The sequence below is a fragment of the Trichoderma evansii genome (genome assembly GCF_050947405.1).
Source record: "Trichoderma evansii strain SZMC 28006 chromosome Unknown GGI43scaffold_2, whole genome shotgun sequence".
Classification (NCBI taxonomy): Eukaryota; Fungi; Ascomycota; class Sordariomycetes; order Hypocreales; family Hypocreaceae; genus Trichoderma; species Trichoderma evansii.
In genome coordinates, this window is record NW_028145204.1 from 1064257 (window position 1) to 1086832 (window position 22576).

General features: G+C 48.6%; 5 protein-coding genes and 1 non-coding gene across 6 annotated transcripts; 2 read left to right on the top strand and 4 right to left on the bottom strand.

Moving 5' to 3' along the window:
* Nucleotides 1-1386: 1386 nt before the first annotated feature.
* GGI43DRAFT_379423 (VRR-NUC domain-containing protein) lies at nt 1387-4000 on the bottom strand (the record flags this gene model as incomplete). The annotated part of the gene is made up of 2 exons (XM_083202835.1): nt 1387-3439; nt 3489-4000. The coding sequence occupies 2 exons, from the start codon at nt 3998-4000 to the stop codon at nt 1387-1389; spliced, it is 2565 nt and encodes an 854-aa protein (XP_083064876.1).
* A 219-nt stretch (nt 4001-4219) lies between these two features.
* On the top strand, nt 4220-4907 carry GGI43DRAFT_393101 (DPY30/SDC1 family protein). Its single transcript, XM_083204631.1, has 3 exons — nt 4220-4424; nt 4516-4727; nt 4788-4907. The coding sequence occupies exons 1-3, from the start codon at nt 4281-4283 to the stop codon at nt 4858-4860; spliced, it is 429 nt and encodes a 142-aa protein (XP_083064877.1). The 5' UTR covers nt 4220-4280; the 3' UTR covers nt 4861-4907.
* Nucleotides 4908-5151: 244 nt separating this feature from the next.
* Nucleotides 5152-5886, bottom strand: GGI43DRAFT_379425 (40S ribosomal protein uS15; the record flags this gene model as incomplete). The annotated part of the gene is made up of 4 exons (XM_083202836.1): nt 5152-5325; nt 5400-5446; nt 5588-5620; nt 5685-5886. The coding sequence occupies 4 exons, from the start codon at nt 5884-5886 to the stop codon at nt 5152-5154; spliced, it is 456 nt and encodes a 151-aa protein (XP_083064878.1).
* A 946-nt stretch (nt 5887-6832) lies between these two features.
* On the bottom strand, nt 6833-8670 carry GGI43DRAFT_379426 (uncharacterized protein; the record flags this gene model as incomplete). The annotated part of the gene is made up of 4 exons (XM_083202837.1): nt 6833-6859; nt 6914-7125; nt 7181-7445; nt 7507-8670. The coding sequence occupies 4 exons, from the start codon at nt 8668-8670 to the stop codon at nt 6833-6835; spliced, it is 1668 nt and encodes a 555-aa protein (XP_083064879.1).
* Nucleotides 8671-9309: 639 nt separating this feature from the next.
* GGI43DRAFT_420333 (ARM repeat-containing protein) lies at nt 9310-14823 on the top strand (the record flags this gene model as incomplete). Its single annotated transcript, XM_083207800.1, has 6 exons — nt 9310-9432; nt 9515-9733; nt 9877-10569; nt 11206-14355; nt 14386-14592; nt 14623-14823. 6 exons carry the CDS (start codon nt 9310-9312, stop codon nt 14821-14823), a joined length of 4593 nt encoding a protein of 1530 aa, XP_083064880.1.
* Nucleotides 14824-15878: 1055 nt separating this feature from the next.
* GGI43DRAFT_t33 lies at nt 15879-15961 on the bottom strand. Its single transcript has one exon. It is a non-coding gene; the product is annotated as a tRNA-Thr (tRNA).
* Between the last annotated feature and the right edge of the window lie 6615 nt (nt 15962-22576).

Genomic DNA, 22576 nt, shown 5'->3' on the forward strand with positions numbered 1-22576 from the left:
AAAGCGGCGTCGTCCCAAGAGAAACGATCCAATTCCGCCCTAGTTCGTGCTAGTGGCCTTCTAAGCGCCGTTGAGCTCCCGCGAGCCGTGTCATTGGCTAGCGTGGATATGGCTGTCACCCACCCGTCGGGTCCAGTGTATATGATTGGCCGGGATCTAAGCGCCCTGATATGTGGGCAGCGCACTGCTCAGTTGCAAGACTAAGCCGTCGCTACAGTCGCTTTCAGGGTTCTTTTCTGCCTATGCTGCTGCGCCTACGAGCGCACATATGTACAAGGGCGGATATAGGCAGCATGTGCATGTAAGGAGTAGTGGCAGTATGGACCCTTCTTGCCGTGACATCGTCTAAGTGTGTAGTGAGAATTTCTGCAGCCGCGCTAATTTGCCCGCTTAGCAGCATGTAAGAGGGCAAGCAGAAAATTATGCGCGTGGGAGAGGGCAGAGTAGGCAGCGTCTGGTTCTCAGCTTCGTATCCAACACCGGGAAACTCAATAAGCGAGTGTGGCTTCATGAGTTCAGCTCAGACGACCGCATAATCCTAGTATTTAGGCTCGTCATCTTCAACTAGCGAGGCCAACTGCCGAGTAACCACGCAGATGTAATTCTCCTACTCGTGAGGCCTCTTATCCGCGAGACTAGCACTGGCTCACCGCTGGGCTAGGAACTCTAAGCTTCCATCTCTTTTTCATCCCTGTCTATTACTATTAGCCTGCTTTTCCTCAACCACCTTCTCCAGCACTCGACTTACTCCTCGCGCCACCAAGGTATGCAGTACTACCACTTAGCTGACTTGTTAAGTAGGATTGTCACAGCTGGTCATGCGAGTCACGCTATCTCGATGTCGCCATGTGGTTTAATTGGTCCCAATTTTCCGTCAAACTAGCAAGATTTTCGACAAAATGCTATTCATATGCGATCCTGAAACGAGAGGGAAGCCGGGGGTCCTGGCAGTATCACGCTGCTGAAACCGGGTTAAGCCGACATTGGAAGAAATAGATTGGAGAAGTCGTGCGTTTTACCCAGATGGAACATTCTGAGACAGTTTCCATTGCTGCTAAATTTGGAAACACGCACGCACAACGTTGTGATGGAAGCAGATTCTTCCCATATCACACACAGCACTGTGGGCCCCTTCCATCAGCACCGGGCAACCAATCCCACGGAGTTTTCGTTTTCGAGACTAGCAGTTGCACATGGCAAATCAAGATCATCCCGCTGGGGCACTGATGGCTGGGCTCTTGGAGGGGCGGTCTACTTGTATGTGCACGCCTCCATCTCCGCCATGGAGTTGAGTACCCTCCATCACGATTGGAATTTACTTTTTTTTTCTTCATTCCCACTTCGAGGCATATACATACATGCCCATAAGCGACTGGGTGGGCAAGACTAGTCAATTTCTCTGATTTCCTTTGCGACGGCATTGCAAAGAGCAACTTTGACCCCGGCACCAGTGAGAACGTGGATCCACAGCCGCTGCGTGTCGCTTAGCCTGTCGTTTGCACTCTTCACCTCTACAAACATGGCCTCTCCTCTTGCCTTTCCTGGCTCCTCATTCTGAGCTTCCGCTCCGCTGCTTTCCGCCCTTCTCCAGAGGATGAGGTCCGGAATGCCTCCACCTCGCTGCTTGTATTCCTGTGCCATCACCTTGCATAAAGCGGCTAGAGCGCTACCTTCGAAGCAGCGTACTAGCTCTAACAAGTCCTCCACTTCAAAATCCCAATTGAGCCCTATCACACTCGTTCGTCGCTCGTGCTCCCTTTCCCAGACCCCACGTAACAGTTGTTCACCCTCTCCGTTGGCAATCTCAACAAGTCGATGGTTGATTTCCGAAATTCGGGCAGGGAAGAAGGCATCTGTATGCAAGTCCAGGGGGCAAGTTTGGAATGCCGTCTGGAAAACGTTGGGGATATAGAGAAACAACACATCGTAGAACAAATAGGCAAACAGGGTACGGATGATGCCCCCTTCAGCATGGTATCCCTTCCACCCCTGTGACTGGAAGTGACTCAAGCACATCTCTTCCACGGTGCATTCACCGCCAGAGTGCGATTCGTCCAACCAAATGGTTCTTGTACTTAGAGCCTGGCCTCCCGGTTTTGGTGGGGTATTTCGCTTCAATTGGATTCCCTCAACAGATAGTTCCAGGGGATCGGCAAGCCGTACATGCCCAAAATCATGCTGAAGACGCTTGGGGATGCGGAGTTTCTTCTCTAATTTCACCAATCGCTTTTGTAAATCGTAGTGATGTATGAGATGACAATCTGGATCTTGAAGGCCTGCCTCACAAGTTGAGACTGCTGTTGCTCTCCATCGTTTCTTTTGTTGCTCCAAATCATGAGAAGTGGGATCTGGATCAAGGCTAGGCATATAGTGCTCCTCTAAAAGGGCCTTACGTTGGTACCACGAGCCCCTTCGCGATAAATGAAAAAGCCGTTGATTCAAAAGTTCAGTCAACAATTCATGCTCCTTAAGGTAATTTTTGAGCCTGCCAAATACAAATGCGGCCTTCACGATGATTCGAGTATATGAGTGAGCAGGATTGAATCTCCTGAGGTACGCACCCTCTCCCATTTCGTAAAACTGGCGCTCTTTCTCGGTTTCTTCTTTGACTAGGGCGCTCCACCGGGGATATACCTTTTCAAAAATATCAAGTATATGATGTGAACCTTTTTCATCCAGTGGTCCGTTTGATTCAAGAACGCTGTCCACTTTCGCTTCCATGTGTATTGCGGCTTCGTATTCCAGCAAACGAGCTCGAGAAGCAAATATCGTTGAAGATCGAGAGACGATATACTCGGGGAAATTTCGTCTAGCAATCTTTGCCAATATGATTGTCGTCAGTGATTTCTCCGTCCATTCTGTAGATCTGTAAAACACCAAGTGAACCCGTTCGAACAGCTTGAAGGTAGCCGGAGATATCCGTATACAGGGCCCGACAACGGCAAGAATTTTAGCTAGAAAGTGCTGTTGACGGTTGGAATCTTCTCTCTTTATCGTTGAAGACCCCTGAACACTTCCCGAAGCGCTCGCATCTGCACTATTTTGCCTACTGATACCCAAAGCCATCAGCCCGGCTTGTTGCTGGCTCATCCGACATAAAGCCTTGATCATGTCCATTTTGGTTCTTCCCTGTACCTTGGCTTCTTTGGCTATCGCCTTTAACTCATCAAGGTACAGAAGTGACGCAGCTTCTTCGACTGTGTCGATATGATTTTCAGATGCATCTGCGAACGAAAAAGTATTGCCATCATCAGGCTCATCCAACCCAACGCCTGATAGCTCAATTTTAACTGGCGGGCTGCTCGCAACTTCTGATGATAGAGTTCGGCGTTCTTGAAGTGTAGCAATAGCTGCAGCATGATCTGAGATATCATTGAAATAGCCCAAGCGAGATGATCGATGCCAAGCTGCAGTCTTTCGGAGGAACAGACGAACATATCTGTCTCATTTAATGAGTATGAGCAGAGTTAGCCAGTAAGGCTACTTACAAATACTGCGCTTCATAATTGAGATTCTTCCACTGGTTGAAAATCTCGAGCTCTTTGCTACTAAAAAGGGACGATTCTTCTTCCAAGACAGTATCTAGTGTGAGATTGAACGCATCCACATATATCGAGCTCCTCCCTTTGATCCATAGAGGAGCTATTTTCTTGTTTGGAATTTCTTCCCCGGCATTATTTTGGGAAGATTTGAGAGTCTCATACTCTTCAATTGCTTCTTGGCTGGCCTCAGTTGGCGGCAATGCGTTCTCAAAGTCAGTCACTCGCTCTTTAGCTCGGCGCTGGCCCTTTTCATCCGATAACGCCTCTTCTGACACAGCTTCACTCGACTCATGCTTGACGCCAAGTTCAAGTGGCTCTTCTGACTCTGATTCAGTGTCCTCATCCCTCTTTAGACGTTTAGTAGGTCTCTCCACTCCTGGTGACGCATTCCGTAGCGAGAGTTCGTTGCTCTGAGCTTCAACATCTCCCCTTGGTAAGCGTTTCACGAAAGCATCCATAATTAATCCATCGCAAAAAAAAAAAAAAAAAAAAAAAAAAAAGAGTTTTGCCTCTTCGCTGCAGAAACGAATGTCAAAAAGGCTGGTTTTGTTTTGTTCTGCACAGGAAGAGAGGCAGTTGACGCGGAGGCCCGTGAACGACTAAACGCGAAGTCAGCTGACCCCTTTAACTACAAGCTCTGTCCCCACCACAATAGCTTCCTGGAAGTGGCATGGGCAGCTTTCTCTATCCATCTCCAGCTCGTAGACAACCAATTGGCAGCGGCTGCACTCCGTAATCATGGCAGATGAGGATACCAAGACTACTCTAGATGTTCCACAGGTGTCCGTCTCCAACAATGAGGCACCATCAACGCAGCAGAGCCAAGGGCACGACACCCCCCAGCGAGACGTCGTGATGGCCGATGTGCCAACGGATCAAGCAGTAAGGCCGATCCATATTCTTCTGTCTCCTGAAATAAGCAACTTTTTTTGCTACTCTTCAAGATCCCTGTTGATCGGCTGACCGCCTGTAGCAGTCACCAGCACCCGCAACTTTTGCACCAAGCCCTGCTCCTGGTCGCACGGGAACACCAGCGCACGGCTCCAGAGCGGCTTCAGCGCATCCTGACCCTGGTTTTACGATGCCTTCAGAGGCGTCTTTACATGGTGACTCGACGCGCCGATATTTGAATACAAAAGTCACCGGCGCTTTATTGGAAGGAATGAAAATGCTGGCCAAGGAAAAGTAGGTTGTCCTAGCGGATATCAATCTTGCTCGAGTCGACACTTTCTAACATATATGTAGGCCAGAGGACCCTCTACGAGTTTTGGGCGAATATCTGATACAAAAGTCAAGAGAATTGGAAGGCACAGGGTGATTTGGGTTCGTTTCAAATAGCATATTTAGATCATGGGACAAGGCACGTTGAAGGCGTTGAGGATTTCGTATTACGGATCAGAGATATTAGGATACCCAGAGCACATCTATATCATGAGCAGTCCAATTGCTTTCGATTGTGAGCATTTGACTGCCAGCTTGGTCCTAAAGACCGGCGCAGAAGAATCATAGCTCTAAATGCAGCTTTTTCATATATGACCCAAACTCCATGACCCGAGAAACCTCCACGACCATGACCAAATAACCCGTCGTTTTTTTTAGATTTCGCTATTTAAGCGACGATGGTGCTGGCGGTAGCGGACTCGTACTTCCAGGTAGGGGGGAGGATACCGACGGTCTTGTAGTAACGAGCAAGACGGTGGATACGGGACTCGATCAGAATGAGGCGGAACTTGGAGTCCTTGTCCTTGCGGTTGCGCTCAAGGTGCTTGCGGACAGCGACAGCCTAGTGGTTGGTCGATTGTTAGTTTTCGCGTTGCTTCAAGGTAAAAAGTTTTCATGCAACCGCAGTGGTCTCACCTTCTTGATCAGCATGTACAGGTCCTCAGGAAGATCAGGGGCGAGGCCTATAAAGATCACTCTGTCAGTCTAAACCGCACAGAGGCACATGAGATATCTCATGAAAAATGTATGTATAGATAGATGCACGTTATGCACGTATGCGTCGTTCGAACATCACATTCTTCACGTCGTTCAGGGTTCCGTACCGTTGGACTTGAGGATACGCAGGATTCGGTTACCTGTATTTCGCGGTTAGCCAAGGTCGCCCATTGAATCTTCAGAGTGCCTGCATCTCAAACATACCAGTGACAACCTTGACCTGGGTGATTCCGTGGGAGTCACGGAGGACAACACCGATCTGAGAAGGAGTGGCACCCTTCTTGGCCAGCTTGCAGATCTGGTCAACGACCTGCTCGGGAGTGGTCTTCAACCATGAGGGAGCGGCGCGAGAGTAGGGGACGGCGGAGGACGAAATGCCCTTTCCCTTGCTGTGAAGTCTACCCATCTTGTCGGATTTGGTGGTATTTGCTGCGGATGCAAAAAGTTGTCGAGTAGCTGGTCGCGAAGTTGCTAAAGCAGGTAACAATTAGGCAGTGTGGGGGGAGGTTGAAAAATTCGCTTAGTTAGGGCAAAAGAGCGGAGTGCGCTGTGCGTGGCTCGTGGTTGGTGGCTAGTGGCCCCGATAACCAAATTTCTATTTTATCACGTGATCTAATTGGAGGCTTCACGATGGCTCAGTATTGCCTCTGAAATTTGGGCCCGCAGTGCTATCTTTCTTTTCAATCTTTTTTTTTTCTCTTCGGCATTTGCTTTATCTCGGCAGCAGCCACTCTTGATGCATCTGCTACGAAAAATGCTTACACGATGACTTGAAGAAGGGCATCGTATGAAAAGCATATAGCACTGAACTGGTAAGTCGATTTCTGCTTTTTATACACACTTCAACAATACCGCGCCTACAGGATGACCCAACACATTTGTTTACTTATTCTGGTACCTCTTATGTTAGTTTGAGATGGCTTCATGCTGTCTCATTCAATGAATGAAAAGGACTTCTGATCTAAGCGCTTTTTTCATCTATTCTTGTTAAAGCCTGTTTGATGAGACATATCGCTAATACAAATTATACAGACGATTATAGACTCAAGTATTATAGCGATAGAACCGTAGTAAAACTAATGAGACATGCATGACATTCCAAATTCGCTTACCATCTGTGATTTGATCCCTTTTTCGTTCTTCGCAACCACAGCCAAGCAAAACACGCAAAACACACAAACGCCATAGCCTTTTTTTCTTGTTTCAAGCCCATGATTTACGTTGGAACAAAATACGTTGGCATATATCTGCAACGATTCGCCCTTTAACCAAAGTCCCCATAATAATTCCCATGGCTGCAGATGTGACTGTCACAAGCTATTAAACTACCTCGCCTAAATATTACACTGTCTTTACCAAGCGCCTACTTCGAAGTTTTCCTGCCGGCTGTTAGTGTTTGGCCGACTTAAATAGCAGGGACAGGAAATACAAACCTCTGGGAAATAAGTTGCCACAACAGTTCTATCGGCAAATTTTCTACCAGCAAGGGCAGTAAGAGCTTTGGTGGCTGACTCTTCGGAATCATACTTCACGTAGATCTTGCCTACGCCGGCAGATTGTCTGCTACCGCCAGATGGTCTAGGGACTTTGAGCTCTACCACTTTGCCAAATTTGACACACTCGTCTTGGACATCTTCGCAGATTTCTGTTTTGCCTTAGGTTAGAATGCTGATAGCAATAAACATAGCGAGCTTACACACCTTCATAGTCGTCGTTGTCTATCAGCTCTTCAGGAGTGACCATGTTCAGAAGCTGAATAACAGAGCTCCTCTCAATATCATTAGAGGTTTGAGAGGCGAGGCCACTAATAGCAGTGATGCCCACGTCGAAATTGGCAACCTGGGTAGGACCAATGCTGGCTTTTGTCACTTTTAGCTTCTTGCCACCGACATCCATTCCGTTTAGGCTGTTCAGAGCAGGCTCATTTGCTGCGGAAGGCTCAAGATATTCGGTGAATGCGATTCCCTTGATGACCAGTTAGTTCATTATACATTAACAAGATGCCTGCAAATCAAGTTCGTCTCACCCTGGATTCTTCAGTGCTTTGATCCTTGACCAAGACAAAAGCTTTAGGCTTGCCAAAGGCAGCAAGAAGCTCAATAACTTGTTCTTCAGTGAGAAATGAGGGAATGTTAGTAATACACAGCTTATGCACCGTATCAGGGACGACATTTGATATGACCTCGGGGTCGAAAGGCATCTCGTCTGGTAGGGCGGGCATGACATAGTCTTTGGGTCGACGAATAGTCAAGCCAGCGTTTACACCATCAGCGGTACCATTCATCGCATCGTCGGCCTCCATTGAAATGCCGTCCAGGGCAAGCGCAACCGTTGCGTCAGACGCATTTCTAAACTCCAAAACTGCAAATGCTCGGTCTGCAGAAAACTGGCAAAGGACACAAGGGTCGGAGCTTTCAATAACATTCAGGCCGTTCAGTTGCAGGTTGAAGAATGAAATCAAAGCATCTTCGCCAACGCCATTAGGAACATTGGAAACGAGAAGACGCTTTGCCTGGCGAGAGTTGCTGGCTTTAAGACCTGCGCTGGTGACTTGGCCGCCAGGCTGGGTCATGAAAGCCTGTAGCTTTGTTGGATCCATTGGCTGCTGGCGAGGAGCACCTGGAAGAGGAAACATGCCAGAAAGCTTGGCCTGCTCAGCCGTCACGAGGTCATAGCCAGGAGGTTTTATATCCCACTGTGTAAGACGTCGCTTTCGCTCGAGAATGGGGACGACATCTGTCAAATCAGGGGTGGGCTCTCTCTTCTTCGGAGGCGATGGGCTGCGACGAGGCTGCTCTTGCTGTCTTGCAAATCCACCATCATCGCCGCGCCTGTCTCGTCCTCCTCTTCGGCGGTCATCGTAAGGCTCTCGCTCTCGTCGGCTAGGTCTCTCGTCATCGTCACGTCGGGCGTCTCTGCGGTAAGAACCTCGGTCACGGTCCCAATCGCGGTCGCCCCGACGGTCGCGCGCCGATGAGTATCTGTCCTCACGTTCTCTATCACGGTGGTTGCGACTTGAAGAGTATGCGTCGACGTCTCCCTCTGTGCGGCGATGGCTGCGGTGATCTGGTGATCGAGAGCGTCGTCGATCACGGTCTCTATGTCGGTCACGACGATCGTCTCGTTCTCCTCGTTCGCCTCGTTCTCCTCGTTCTCCTCGTTCTCCTCGTTCTCCTCTTGAGCCCTGCATTGAAAAAAAGGTTAGATATGGTGGGTAGAAGCGGCAATTGGTATACGAACACCATAATCTCGGTTCCTTCGCCCCCCATCTTATTGACGCGACACTTGGTTAGCACAAGGACCAACTGAGGCACAACTGAGAACGCGTGTCCTACCTCGAGACGAGTAACTATCGCCGTTCATGGCTGCGATGTCTTCTCGCAAACGGTAGCGATCAGACGGCTCTTTCAAATTGATGATGGCGAACTATGTGGTGGAGCAGAGATGTCGATGAAGTCGCCGCAAGATATCCTGGCTAAAAGCTCCTTTGCCAATACTTTTGCATGAAGGCGAGGCTGGAGCTTTTTTGCAAGATGCGCGCTATTCCACTTCAGTGTTAGCACAGCTATCGCGCACCTGGAAGAGTCTGCCGGATTATCTGCGGCTAGTGTTTTAGAGACGCGCGAAAGTCTCATAGCGGTGGCCACTATCAAAAACTCAGCGCCTTTGCTACAGCGCCACTATCGCAGTATTCCACTCTGTAGATGCCGCTAGCTGAACAATGCTACTCATGCAGCAACCATCTATTGGGGCTAATCTACAATATTTTTTAGTATTCATCTCAGTTTCTATTGATACATAATACGGGTTTGAAACTGCCAAGGCTATTATGGCGATGAAACGAGCTGTCGACTGGCGCAAATTGCCGGTGAGCCTCACCGAGCTCTGCATTGACACGACGTTGCGGTGCGGCCAGTCGTTTAGGTGGCGAAAGCTCAACGACGAATGGTTGGTATCTAATATCCATCTCTCATTAATACTTGGCTAATATAGTTAGGATATGCACATTACATGGAAGGATATTGTCTTTGAAGCAAGATGAAACTCATTTACACTATAAAGTAACCTGGCCAGAACATCAGGGAGAACGTTCTTCGCCTGGCTCATCCTCCAAAGATTTACCACCCAGAAAGGACGATACAGAGAATCTTCTTCGCCATTACTTTAGCCTAGATATAGACCTTGCCTCTCTATATCAACAGTGGTCGAAAGATGACCCAAATTTTCGGAAAAAGGCACCCAAGTTTACAGGAGTTCGCATTCTAAACCAAGACGCATGGGAGGCGCTGATAGGCTTTATATGCAGCAGCAACAATAACATTTCTCGAATCTCACAAATGGTTAGCTCGTCCAAATTGTATTATATTTAAATCGATCTGTGCTAACAAACATCTAGGTACACAAGCTTTGCAAGCATTATGGCCCGTTTATTGGACATATAGATGGGGAAGCCATGCACGACTTCCCAACTCCAGAGTCCCTAAACGAAAAGAAAGTTGAGACTCATTTAAGAGAGCTCGGCTTTGGGTATCGTGCCAAGTATATTGCAGAGACGGCTCGCATTATTGCCCAAGATAAGCCTTCAGCATGGCTCGACTCACTACGCAACCCGGAGTTTCCTGCATTTAATGCCGTGGCGGTAGTGGATGGGCCGCAATCTACCTACAAGGACGCCCAGTCCGCGCTACTCTCTCTGACTGGCGTGGGCCCAAAGGTGGCCGACTGTGTCTGCTTGATGGGCCTGGGGTGGGGAGAGTCAGTGCCAGTGGACACACACGTCCTGCAGATTGCCCAGCGAGATTATCGCTTTGGCAAAAAGGGCCCTAAAACTATAAACAAAGCCATGTATGATGCGATTGGCGATCACTTTAGAAGCATATGGGGCAAATATGCGGGCTGGGCTCATTCAGTCTTATTCACAGCCGATTTACGAGAATTTTCAGGCCGTATGAAAGAAGAAAAGGTCGAAGAACCGTCGGTTAAAGAGGAAACTCCAGCTTCAGAGGGAAAATCTAAGAGAAAGAGGAAAACGAGTGTTGAAATAGGGAAAAGAGTACACGTGAAGAAGGAGGAAGATACGAAGGAGAATGTAATATTGGAAATAGACACTACAATCAAAAGGCGACGCACTAGGGCTCGACCGTAATAATATATAGCAATTAATGTGTATTTTTTATAGATTTTATTTCTATATTCAATTTCTATTAAGCCGTATGGGCCAGTGTAATAAAAGGCTGCACCTAAATCCAGGTTCAGTCAACAACAGCTAGATCACGCAGGTCGGTTCAATAATAGTGAGTTTCTCAGTGTGTGTTAAGTTCTTCACCAATGACTCAACAAAGGACATTCCGTAGCAAAATGAGATCCAATTGCATAAAAGACGTTAATATATCTATTTTTATTTAATTCTTATTAGGAAAAATTGGAAAAATTGTGCTTTTTTTCTCCTACAAACAAAGCCAGTTTCGTATCTAGTATTGGTGTTGAGGGCGCGTGGCGCGTCGGTTAAAAAACGGATAAATATTTGCTGGCGGTAGACTTTTTGCCGCTTCAATTTCGAGCTTCGCTTGCAATCCCTATTCGAACGTCAGCTTTTTCAGCAGCACACCTCCATGCGCAGCGATCTCGTTGGGACCACTTCAAGCACGTTAGAACCGGGATGAAGCGAGAAGTTCGATGAGCCAAGATGTCTGATGCAGATTTCGAGACGATCAAGCGGCTCCAGCAGGAGCGCAACGCTGCGGCAGCTTCTACGAAAAGCTCCCGCGCGTTGGCAGCCTCGAATCAACGCAATGACTCGACGAAGCAGAGGCTCACCGACAGCGCCGATAATGACCTGTACGACCGACAAGAAGCCAACAAGTTTGCAGGATACCACACATCTCTGCCCATGGGAGATGACGATGAGATGGAGGAGGGAGACAATACGCGTAGACTTGTTGGTCAATACACAGCTTCTCGTGACATAATTGACGAGTTTGCCCGCGGCGATGGCGTCGAAGAAGACGATATCCTTGCTGGCAAAGGCGAGAAGAGCAATCGTATCACTGATCGTGAGACCGATTATCAGAAGCGAAGGTTCAATCGTGTGCTCACGCCGACTCGAGCCGATCCTTTTGCCGAGAACAGGCAGGCTGGTGCCGCAGAGAATGGGACGAGCTATCGAGAAATCATGGAGATTCGTGAGCTTGAACGTGAGGAGGAGCGTGTGATGCGGGCTATCCAGTCAAAGTCGGCTGATGGCGATAATGATGATGAACCCAGGCCGACACTCGTCGACCACGACAAGGAAAACGCAGAGGCAGGCTCCACCGAAGCTGTCACATCGGTGCGCAAGCGAAAGAAGAGATGGGACGTATCATCGACGCCTGCTGAAGAAGAAGAATCCAAGGACGAGAATGATACGGCGACAAAGCCTAAGCGGTCTCGATGGGATCAGACGCCGGCAGTTTCTGGTCCGGGTGCCATGGAAGCTCCCAAGAAACGCTCGCGCTGGGATCAGGCGCCATCCGCAACCCCGATGGGCAACCAGGGACTCGCAACTCCCATGCATCAGCCCCAGACAGTTGCAATGCCTACAACCTTTGGCACTGATATTTCTGGACGGAATATGCCCTTGAGCGACGAAGAGCTTGATTTACTCTTGCCTGGCGAGAATGAAGGCTACAAGATCCTGGAACCCCCTCCCGGATATGAACCTGTCCGAGCTCCAACTCACAAGCTGATGGCGACTCCCGCGCCCCAGACCGGCTTCACGATGCAGGACCCCGATCAAGTTGGACTTGGTGGAAAACCAATGCCGGCGGAGATTCCGGGAGTTGGAGACCTGCAGTTTTTCAAGCCCGAAGACATGGCATACTTTGGCAAGCTGACGGATGGCTCTGATGAAAATGCCCTGAGCGTGGATGAGCTGAAGGAGCGAAAGATTATGAGATTACTTCTCAAAATCAAGAACGGAACCCCGCCCATGCGAAAGACGGCTCTTCGACAGATTACGGACAATGCAAGGCAGTTCGGTGCTGGTGCCCTCTTTGACCAAATTCTTCCTCTTCTGATGGAGAAGACTTTGGAGGATCAGGAACGCCATCTGCTTGTCAAGGTCATTGACAGAATCCTCTACAAGCTGGACGACTTGGTCCGCCCATATGTACACAAGATTCTCGTTGTTATCGAACCGTTGCTGATTGATCAAGACTACTACGCCCGAGTCGAAGGTCGTGAGATCATTTCCAATCTCAGTAAAGCCGCAGGTCTTGCTACCATGATTAGCACAATGCGGCCGGATATCGATCACGTTGACGAGTATGTTCGAAACACAACCGCCAGAGCATTTGCTGTTGTGGCATCCGCTCTCGGCATTCCTGCTTTACTACCTTTCCTCAGAGCTGTCTGCCGTAGCAAGAAGTCATGGCAAGCCAGGCATACTGGTGTCAAGATTGTGCAGCAGATTCCTATCCTTATGGGATGTGCGGTTCTCCCTCACTTGAAAGGCCTAGTCGATTGTATCGCACCTAATCTTAGCGATGACCAGACCAAGGTCAGAACAGTGACCAGTTTGGCCATTGCAGCTCTTGCTGAAGCCTCTAACCCGTATGGTATTGAGAGCTTCGACGATATCCTAAACCCGCTATGGACTGGTGCTCGCAAACAACGAGGAAAAGGACTGGCTGGCTTTCTTAAAGCTGTGGGATACATTATTCCTCTCATGGACGAAGAGTACGCAAACTACTATACCAGTCAAATTATGGAGATTCTCCTCCGAGAGTTTTCTTCCCCTGATGAGGAGATGAAGAAGGTGGTCTTGAAGGTGGTGTCTCAATGCGCAGGTACAGAAGGAGTAACGGCCGGCTACCTCAAGGAGCACGTTTTGGACGAGTTTTTCAAGAGTTTCTGGGTACGAAGAATGGCTCTAGACAAGAGAAACTACAGACAAGTAGTTGAGACTACCGTCGACATTGGCCAGAAGGTCGGTGTGAGCGAGATTATCGAGAGAATCGTCAACAATCTCAAGGACGAGAGTGAAGCCTACCGAAAGATGACTGTCGAGACTGTCGAAAAGATTGTGGCCAGTTTGGGCGCCGCAGATATTGGCGAGCGACTTGAGGAACGCCTGATTGATGGAATTCTTCATGCGTTCCAAGAACAAAGCGTTGAGGATATCGTGATGCTCAATGGTTTCGGATCCGTCGTTAACGCTCTGGGAGCGCGCTGTAAACCATACCTACCACAAATCGTCAGCACAATCCTCTGGAGATTGAACAACAAGTCAGCCACCGTTCGTCAGCAGGCAGCGGATCTGATTTCTCGAATCGCCATGGTGATGAAGCAGTGCGGAGAAGATGCTCTCATGGGCAAGCTGGGCATTGTACTGTATGAGTACCTTGGAGAAGAATACCCTGAGGTTCTTGGTTCAATTCTGGGAGCCCTGCGGTCCATCGTCACGGTCGTGGGTATTTCCCAGATGCAGCCTCCCATCAAGGATTTGCTCCCTCGCTTGACCCCTATTCTGCGAAACAGACACGAGAAAGTGCAGGAAAACACCATCGATCTGGTCGGACGAATTGCCGATCGTGGCCCCGAGAGTGTCAATGCTCGAGAGTGGATGAGAATTTGCTTTGAACTTCTTGACATGCTCAAGGCTCACAAAAAGGGAATTCGAAGAGCGGCCAACAACACATTCGGTTTCATTGCCAAGGCCATTGGTCCCCAGGACGTTCTAGCTACGCTGCTGAACAACTTGAGGGTGCAAGAGCGACAGTCCCGTGTCAACACTGCTGTTGCTATCGGTATCGTAGCCGAAACTTGTGCTCCTTTCACTGTCCTTCCAGCTCTGATGAATGAATATCGTGTGCCGGAGCTCAACGTCCAAAACGGTGTGCTCAAATCTCTGTCCTTCCTGTTCGAGTATATTGGTGAAATGGCAAAGGATTACGTCTATGCTGTCACACCTCTACTTGAAGATGCTCTTACCGACCGAGATCAGGTGCATCGACAGACTGCCGCCTCAGTTGTCAAGCACATTGCTCTTGGAGTGGTTGGCCTTGGCTGCGAAGATGCCATGATTCATCTGCTCAACTTACTCTATCCCAATCTATTCGAGACAAGCCCTCACGTCATTGACCGCATCATCGAAGCCATCGAGGCCATTCGTGTTGCTGCAGGTCCTGGTCTGGTGATGAACTACGTCTGGGCCGGACTCTTCCATCCCGCAAGAAAGGTACGCACGCCTTACTGGAGGCTGTACAACGATGCCTACGTAGCGGCTGCCGATTCCATGGTCCCATACTATCCTAACTTGGATGATGACACCTTGGACCGACCAGAACTAGCCATTATCTTGTAATTTGACTACGCTACGAAATGGGCGATTGCTTGGATGGAATGAATAAGGCTGGTCTCTTTTTTTTTCTTGCCAAGGGGAAGATATGAGAGAGAGGATATACTATGATTTGCGTTTGTTTGAATTGTAATAATGTATAAGAGTGGATTATGGTGGTATGCGTTGGGCGTTCTTTTCATGCTAGATTACCCAAAAAATGACGAACGTGTTTATTGACTCGTCCTATAGCAAATTCATGCAAGTTGTTAGCATAGCAACAATGCTTCGCAGTGAAAATCTCATATTCCAATTCGTGATTTGCTGAGCTAGCCAGATGCAAACTCGTTGCCTTGGACTATTTGCTCCTTCAGTATAAGACATGCCCATTTTTGCCTCCATCTGGTATGATGATTTATGCCAAAGCAACGAGGTTAGTAGTTCTTCATACAACATATTTTATACAGCCCCTGGACAAAATAGTGCAAAGGGGGGGCGTCGTTTCAAGAAGAGACATTTCAGCTTTGCAAACAGGCAAAGCGAAGAAGAAAACATGTTTTCTCCGGAATGAATGTAGAAAAGTTATTCACATTGCCCCCCCCCCGTCAGACTGCGTCATGAGACAAATTTTTTGTCTTGCTTCATTTTGTCTCATCGGATAGTATCCATATTTCGTGCATGCGGTTATCGTCATTTACATTTCATAGCCGTTGCGAAGGACTTACCCTAAAACTCACATGATGCATTCCAACGAGTGAAAGAGAAGAGGGAGAAAAGAGAGCAAAAAAACTTTGATAGATCACAAAACTGTATACATTGGACATGCAGAATAGATAAATAATAGCAATGGAAATAAGTACAAACAGCTATTTAATAAAATCTCTATCTGATATCTGTATATGTTATCTAGACTTATTGCGCAAGTGAGGATTCTATTACTGGTATATAGCAGCAGTAAAAAAAACACTCCCGCCAATTTCGGCCCGATAGAGGATCAAATCCACCATGGAAACTAGGAAAAAAGAAAAAAAATTAGACTAAGAAATCTCAATAATTGAGAACGTACGCAAAAAAAAGAAAGCTGCCCACTATCAGAGTCGAACTGATCACCTTGTCATGTCAAGTTGTTTACTAGTGACACGCTATACCGCTTAGCCAAGCGGGCTGAAGGCTTTTTAGTTGACGATCGGCGTCCCATAATCAGATCATAAACTTTCGCACCCGCGGCAGTCATTCATCATCATCGCTCTGGTTACGACTTCAGCCCTGATACCTTCAACAACAGCAATCTTGCATCTGTGAATCCAAGCAGATGGGGGAGTGAATGGTTGACGTCACATCTCACCGCTCGTCTTAATCTCTCATACCAATTGAATACTCCATAGGGCTCTGTATCATAGACGAACAGGCTGTCGCCATCTCGTCCGCCTAATCTGCTGTGCATCATCTAAGTCACTCTTGGCTCGCTCACCCAAAATGTCTCACTTAACTGGTAAGCGTGAGTAATTCTCTCAGCCCTTGCTATTTCGCCCGCCAATAAACTAGCCAAATACTAAATACACCACCGGACTTCACAAAAGAAGAGGAGAGAGACAAACAAGTCAGGCCAAGACATGCCTGAGCGCACGCACGCTCGCATGCACATAAGCACACAATGTCACACAACAAGACAACGCTAATATAGAAAGACAAAAAAGCCTATTACCGCAAGATCGAAAAGCGATCTTTGCTCTCTCGCCATACGGGTCCTTGTTCGTTTTCTCGCCCTCGCGCTTTCTCGAGTTCAATGGCATCTAACCCACTCCTGTGCAGTGTGCATGCTGCGATGCATGCGTTAAAAGGTGATTCATAGCCCCGTCGTGCAGTAGTGTGCGGCAGACCCCCCCGATAGCATAAGCAGTGCGTGCAGCTAGATATGCAGGTCTGAGTTCGCACCAAAAAACCAAGCAGCCATTTCCCTTACCAAATCGATTTCGTTGGCTGGATGCTATGTGGGATGATGTTAGTGCAAGCACTTCGTATGTGGTCCCAGCAAAAATCACAAGCTCAAACGAAGAGAAATCCAACCGAAAAGGCGGTCGGCTGTCTTGAGCCGAGCAAGACGGAATCTGAAATCTCGGACAGTACATATGGTAGAGTCGTACTCCCCATGCAGTTACTGCTGCCAAGCACATCTGTGGATAGTTCATATAGGCTGCGCAAAAGTTCTAATGTTTCACCGTAATGTCCGAAAGAATATTATTTCTCCTTTCCCGTACGGATGCCGGAAAAAAAAAGGAATGACATGTGCTCCATAAGCAAGCGACCAAAGAACCAACGACATCTGACACCTTTCTCGATAGCTGGAATGGTCGGGTTTTTGGACGCAGGGATCAATGGTATATTGCTGTTAGTCGAGCGAGTCTTGATATAAGACTACCGAGCTCTTTCATGGGATCTGTGCTGTCTAGTACCATCGGATTCCCAGCCCCTTGGTTTTCCGAGCCCATGGCATTGGTTAGCAGGTTTGTGTTTTGGGGGAGGGTTAAATTATCAGTAGCACAGCGTCGTCGTGGAAGAGCACGATCCAACGCCACGGCGGCGGAGCAAATGTCGTCAAAGCGTCTGGGAGGGATGAACCTTTAAGCAATAGCAGCAAAGTCGCACAACAGCAATCAGCCACCTGCTGGAAGGGAAATCAACGACCAACCAGAAGGGATGACCATGTCTCTCCGTAGATTCGGGATTAGGATAAGACAATGGCTTGCTCCGGCAACGCTGCCCTGTATCGCCCGAACGGTGCGCTCGGAACAGAGCGGCAAGCCCTGTGTATCGCGCTCCCAAAAGTCCCGATGTCTTTTAGCGATATCTTGGCTCCCCTTTGACCTTCCTTTGCCGCGGCTGCGGAATGTACAAGTATACAGGTGTACATGCGATCGTGATCGAAGAGGTGATGGCCGCAAGTCATTCATGTATTCATACGGGCAGTGCCCACGTTGAACCGTATCCAACAACTGTCATGTTTATCGCATCACTTATAGATTTTGCATGCAAAGGACGACTCCTATGGTCTGCTGGAACGTAGGGCAGCAAAATCATCTGTATCATGCTGGGTTTCCAAGTGCTGCTTGCTCGGCTCGGGTCAGATCTGTGCACATTTCTCCTTGAAGCGCTATGCTTGCTTCAGAGTCGAAACTCACCGGTTTGATCAAATGGAACAGTCATCTCAAAGTTCATTGTACACTCCATAGCAGATGCGTGGGCAGATGTTATTACTTGTAGGACTTTACTGATACCACCACTGTCTCACAGCCTCTACACGTAAGGAGTCGCACACAACGCACTGTGCTGAGAGTGCAGACAGCACTGGCATGCGTGTGTCAGCGCATGTACTACCCTCAACAAATACTGTGCATCGGGTGGAATCAGTGGGGGGGCCGTACAGTATGGACAGCGAGTGAGAAGTGATAGCGATAGCCAGGTAGCAAAATTGACGTCATAAGCCGGTCGTTGGCCGAGCATGCAGTCCGTACGAATTTAATCCCTGAACTACGAGAGTAGAGCAAATCGCAGTGCTGCTAGTACTCGCAATCAAGTGCGACAGAAGACGAGAAAAATGCGAAATAGTCAGAGCCCTCTTCGATTTGAAGAATCAATAAGGAACAAAGCTATAGCCAGGGCTTATTGTCGCAGCTCCTTTCTCAGCTGCGAATCCCTGTACATGTGTCAAAACCGTATCGAAGCCCAGCGATAAGGGACCGTTCTAGAACACCCGTCAAAGCAGATCTGACGTTGATCGTGGCCTCTTGGTTTCTTGGCCGGAGCCCAAGGGAAAGAGAACCTGAAGATCATGGCCACCGAAGAGACTCCCGCACGTGTTTGCAGGCTGATCTCTCCACCTCGGACTCAACTTTATTTGCACAACAGCAGAGGCTGAAATTTGGTGCTGATGCAACAATCGCGACCGCATGTTGCTTTGTATTCACTGGCCATCCCGACACGGTCAGTGAACCCGAACTGCGCAGCAAAGGTGGAGAGTCACTTTCTTGTAGCAAAAGGAGATTAGCCACATATCACATATTGTTTTAGCTGATTCAAAGGATGATTTGTAACGGCTATCCAGAGCGGTGTGAACTCAGAGGCGCCCGAGTACGCATACGAGCAGCATGATCTCTGTATTTCCTACAGATCACTCTGCACGGAGCCAGCCGCCGCCAGTTGCCCGTACTGGATAGTAGTACTCCCCCGCCGCCTCCGCTGCATTCTTGTGTGTACGAGTGAGAGAAGTCCTAGGTCTGCGACATGAACACAGTGATTGCTGGGACACAGACCACTGTACCCCCGAAGCACCTTGTCCGTGCAGTGCCTGCAACAATGCCAATCAATACACAAGGGAGAAAGAACTTCTCTTGAGAACGTGGGTTATACGGATACAAGTCCCGTCTTCCCTACCCTTGTACTGACGAAACTTGGGAGGATTCTATGTTGTTATTCCATATGAAGAGCTCCCACGCACTTGCAATGGAGAGGTGGTATGGCTTTTGCGTGCTTCAGCACAATGACCCGAAATGAGGGGGACACAGGAAAAAGGGATAAGATAGAGCAGATATTGTGGATGGACTATGTGCTCCCTCTACTTGTGCGGAGTATCACTCTAAACGAGTAGTATTCGCACACACACTCTTAGACTCACGCCATCTCTCTATTCAGTATGCAGCACGTATGTTCTGTGGTGGAGGAGCGCAAAGATTGTCAACGGCCTTGTTTTGGTCGGCGACCTGGTCCTCGTGCTCACCGGTCTGTTAATTAGGCTTCCGACTCTCTTTCGCTCATTGGGGAGGGATCCTAGCTCCGTCTCCAAAAGTAATTTCCCCCGGCCCTAGAGGCTGAGAGTAGCTGTTGAATGGCTGCTGGAGAAGCTCCAATTAGCAGCAGTACCCACTCGGTATGCAGGCATTGATAATCTGCTCGACAAGAAGAAAAATACGAAGTTGCAGTACTAAAATCGTACATCATCAATTCCAAACATGCCTATCGCGCGTGCCCAGTGCTCTACAAACGATCCAGAGATTCGATGATAGCGGCAAGTAGCCCCAACATGCCTAAGACGGTTTGGTTAGCTGATAAAGAGGATGGACGATGCCACCATCGTATGCAGCGGGCGGAGTGGCATTAGCCGGCACCCGTTCATCTGCCGGTAATGGCGCGACGATCGTCGCCGCCAAATATATCGGGTATCTGGTATTAATCTCAAGCGCTCGCTCGCTCCATGTACTAAGGCAATAATAAATTGCGTGTCACCGTTTATTTCGAATGCTTGTCTGCTGTAATTTGGACATCTTGCCATGCAGACGTAAATAGATTCTGAATATTATTGCTGATACAACCTGTTTCTGCAAAGGGCCGACTCTTCGGCGCAGTCACTCCTTGCTTAATAGACAACAGAGCACTGGTTTGGTTTGTAACCAGCACCTCGAGGGCGATTGAATGTATCAGCTTCTCTAGCAGCACTAAATCGTAACGTAACAGGCACAGGACTTGCGCCTAGCTGCCGCCCGTTTAGGATTTTTTCAGTCTCATCATTTGCCTGCATCACACGATGAGCACTAGTCCCTTGCTACTCGTCAACTGAGTCAAATCGGGGCCATTGAACCGAAAAGGCAACCCGACGTAGAGCGGCTCTCTGCTCTTGCATCCTGGAGTCAGACTGGCATTCGCACACACCGATGGCACTGTGCTGTGATGTGGAGCACGGCCACCCTTTGGAGAAAAAGCGAGAAAAGGGATCCCTAGCCCAAGTGGCGCGTTTCATGTGTCCCAATCCGGCCTACCGCCTCCGCACCCAAATCCTCGGTTCATGGGAGTTGCATGGCGGGCCTCGTAAAATATGGACGTCGCCACTTTGTGTGTGACCCAGCGCCCACGATAAAGACGTAGTACTGTGTATATTTGCCTACTGACAGTCTTAGACAGCACCTTGGGTCTCACTTTGATGACGGACACACCTTGAGGTCACATTAGCGACACGTTGAGGGAATGTTCAAGACAGTTAGTGGGAGCGAAGAGGGAGGAAGAAAATAAGAAGAGAGAGAGAAAACCACAGCGCAGAGCTCTTCTGTGATTCGCGCACGCGTACCGGAGGCACTGGCAATTGGTAAGGGAGCACCTGCCACGCCTGCCTTCAATCTCCATCAGCGTTGGGGGCAGGCGCCAAGGGGCACTAAAACGGTACTTAAGAATAGCACTTTTCTTTTTCGCCCACGGAAGTCCCAAAGCAGCTGGGCTGTGGGGACTACTATATTTTTGCAGACAGCGGAAAGACTTTTGAGATTCATGTCATTTCGAAGCTGCTGGTGAACCTGATACACTGTACGAGCATGACGGCGTTCCTAGTCTAGCAGCCTAGGCGCCAGTTAATTAAAGATCGAATCAGATGGCGTTATAGCAACGGAAAAGCCGTAATAACAGCTGGCTAAAAATGAACAGAGGAAGAATGGTAGTCTCCACAGCTAACGGACCTTTTTTCCCCTTCTTCCTTGCACAGAATAGAATTACTGGAGCGGTTCTTCCGTGTGTAAGTAAACGGCTGCCTCATTCGCCTTACTCGTGCTTTTTGTGCGGAGTGCCATTATGCTTTTCGGGGGCGTCTTGGTAGTGGTATTAGCGGCCTGTGTTGAAATGAGATATATGAGAGAGTTTAAGCAGGGAGTGCTAGGCGAGTTTTTCCATTGGGGCTCGAGAATACATGCTAGCCCAGAGTTTGGAGTATCTCGAAGCAGGGTATGCGTAAAGTAAAGTGCCTGTAGGTGTACGACCACAAATAATACTTGCTATGTCGATGTCCGTACCTGATAAATCATCATAGGTATGTCACTCGAAGCGTATAGGGCTTCTACAGAGCGATTTAGCCTTTTCCCCCTTTCTTTTCCCATTTCTTTCTTCAAAGATTTTGCCTCCCTTTTTTTCCTTTTTGCTTAAATAGGTGCCTGCTGGTGTTTCTCTTGTATAACCAACCCTTTGAAAGCGGTGCTCATGTGACACTATCACTAGGTTACACTACTACCACTAAGCAAGTCTGTGACTTAGCACCGTCTATTCTGCGTATCCATCCCTCGGCGCTTGTGAACAATGTAATCTTGAGCCGCAATATTACTGATGCCTCCCAAGACCCAAAAGTCAGCCACAACCAGGCTGGCGGACCAATATGGGGGCTTGTGGGCTGGGATGTTAGCGAGTCCCTTGGAGGAGAACAAGCAACAGACTACAGGCGTAGTGTGGTCGGGGAGCATCGAAATGGTGGAGCTGCCGCAATGTGGGGACTCCTTTTTTTTTTTTTTTTCTTTTTTTTCTGATGGGAGGCTAGCAGCTATGGAGTACTCGTAGTTATAGTGCTTGTAATGGTGGGAACAGTTTTTTGAATCCCTGGAGCGGTCATGTTAACACCGATTGCGGGAGAAATGGCCGGTAAGGAGATGGCCAGCCAGCAGACATGGGATCAGCACAGTATGGGTAAAGCTGCTGGTAGCTTGGAGAGCTTCCGTTCTCCTTTTCCCTTGCCCATATTTTGCCCATCGCCGGCCCCCGTCAAAAGCTGATTTGGAAAAAAAAAAAAAAGGAAAGAGAGAAAACAAATCAGCCCCATCTTGCTGTTAAAATTTAGCTCCCTAGTATATTTTCCGTACGAGGTTTCAGCTGCCAGCATTACTGTGTCGGCCTTCTCTGTTGGTCGTAGTTAGATTTCATGCTATCGTGTGTCAAAGCAGCTTGAGCTCGTAGGCGATTTTTATTCCCGGCGGCAGCC

Excerpts from the sequence above, each read along its gene's own strand:
- GGI43DRAFT_393101 (XM_083204631.1), top strand. The coding sequence starts at position 4,281 with ATGGCAGATGAGGATACCAAGACTACTCTAGATGTTCCACAGGTGTCC. Across the intron at positions 4,425-4,515 it reads ATGTGCCAACGGATCAAGCA|CAGTCACCAGCACCCGCAAC; the intron begins GTAAGGCCGATC and ends GACCGCCTGTAG. Across the intron at positions 4,728-4,787 it reads AAAATGCTGGCCAAGGAAAA|GCCAGAGGACCCTCTACGAG; the intron begins GTAGGTTGTCCT and ends ACATATATGTAG.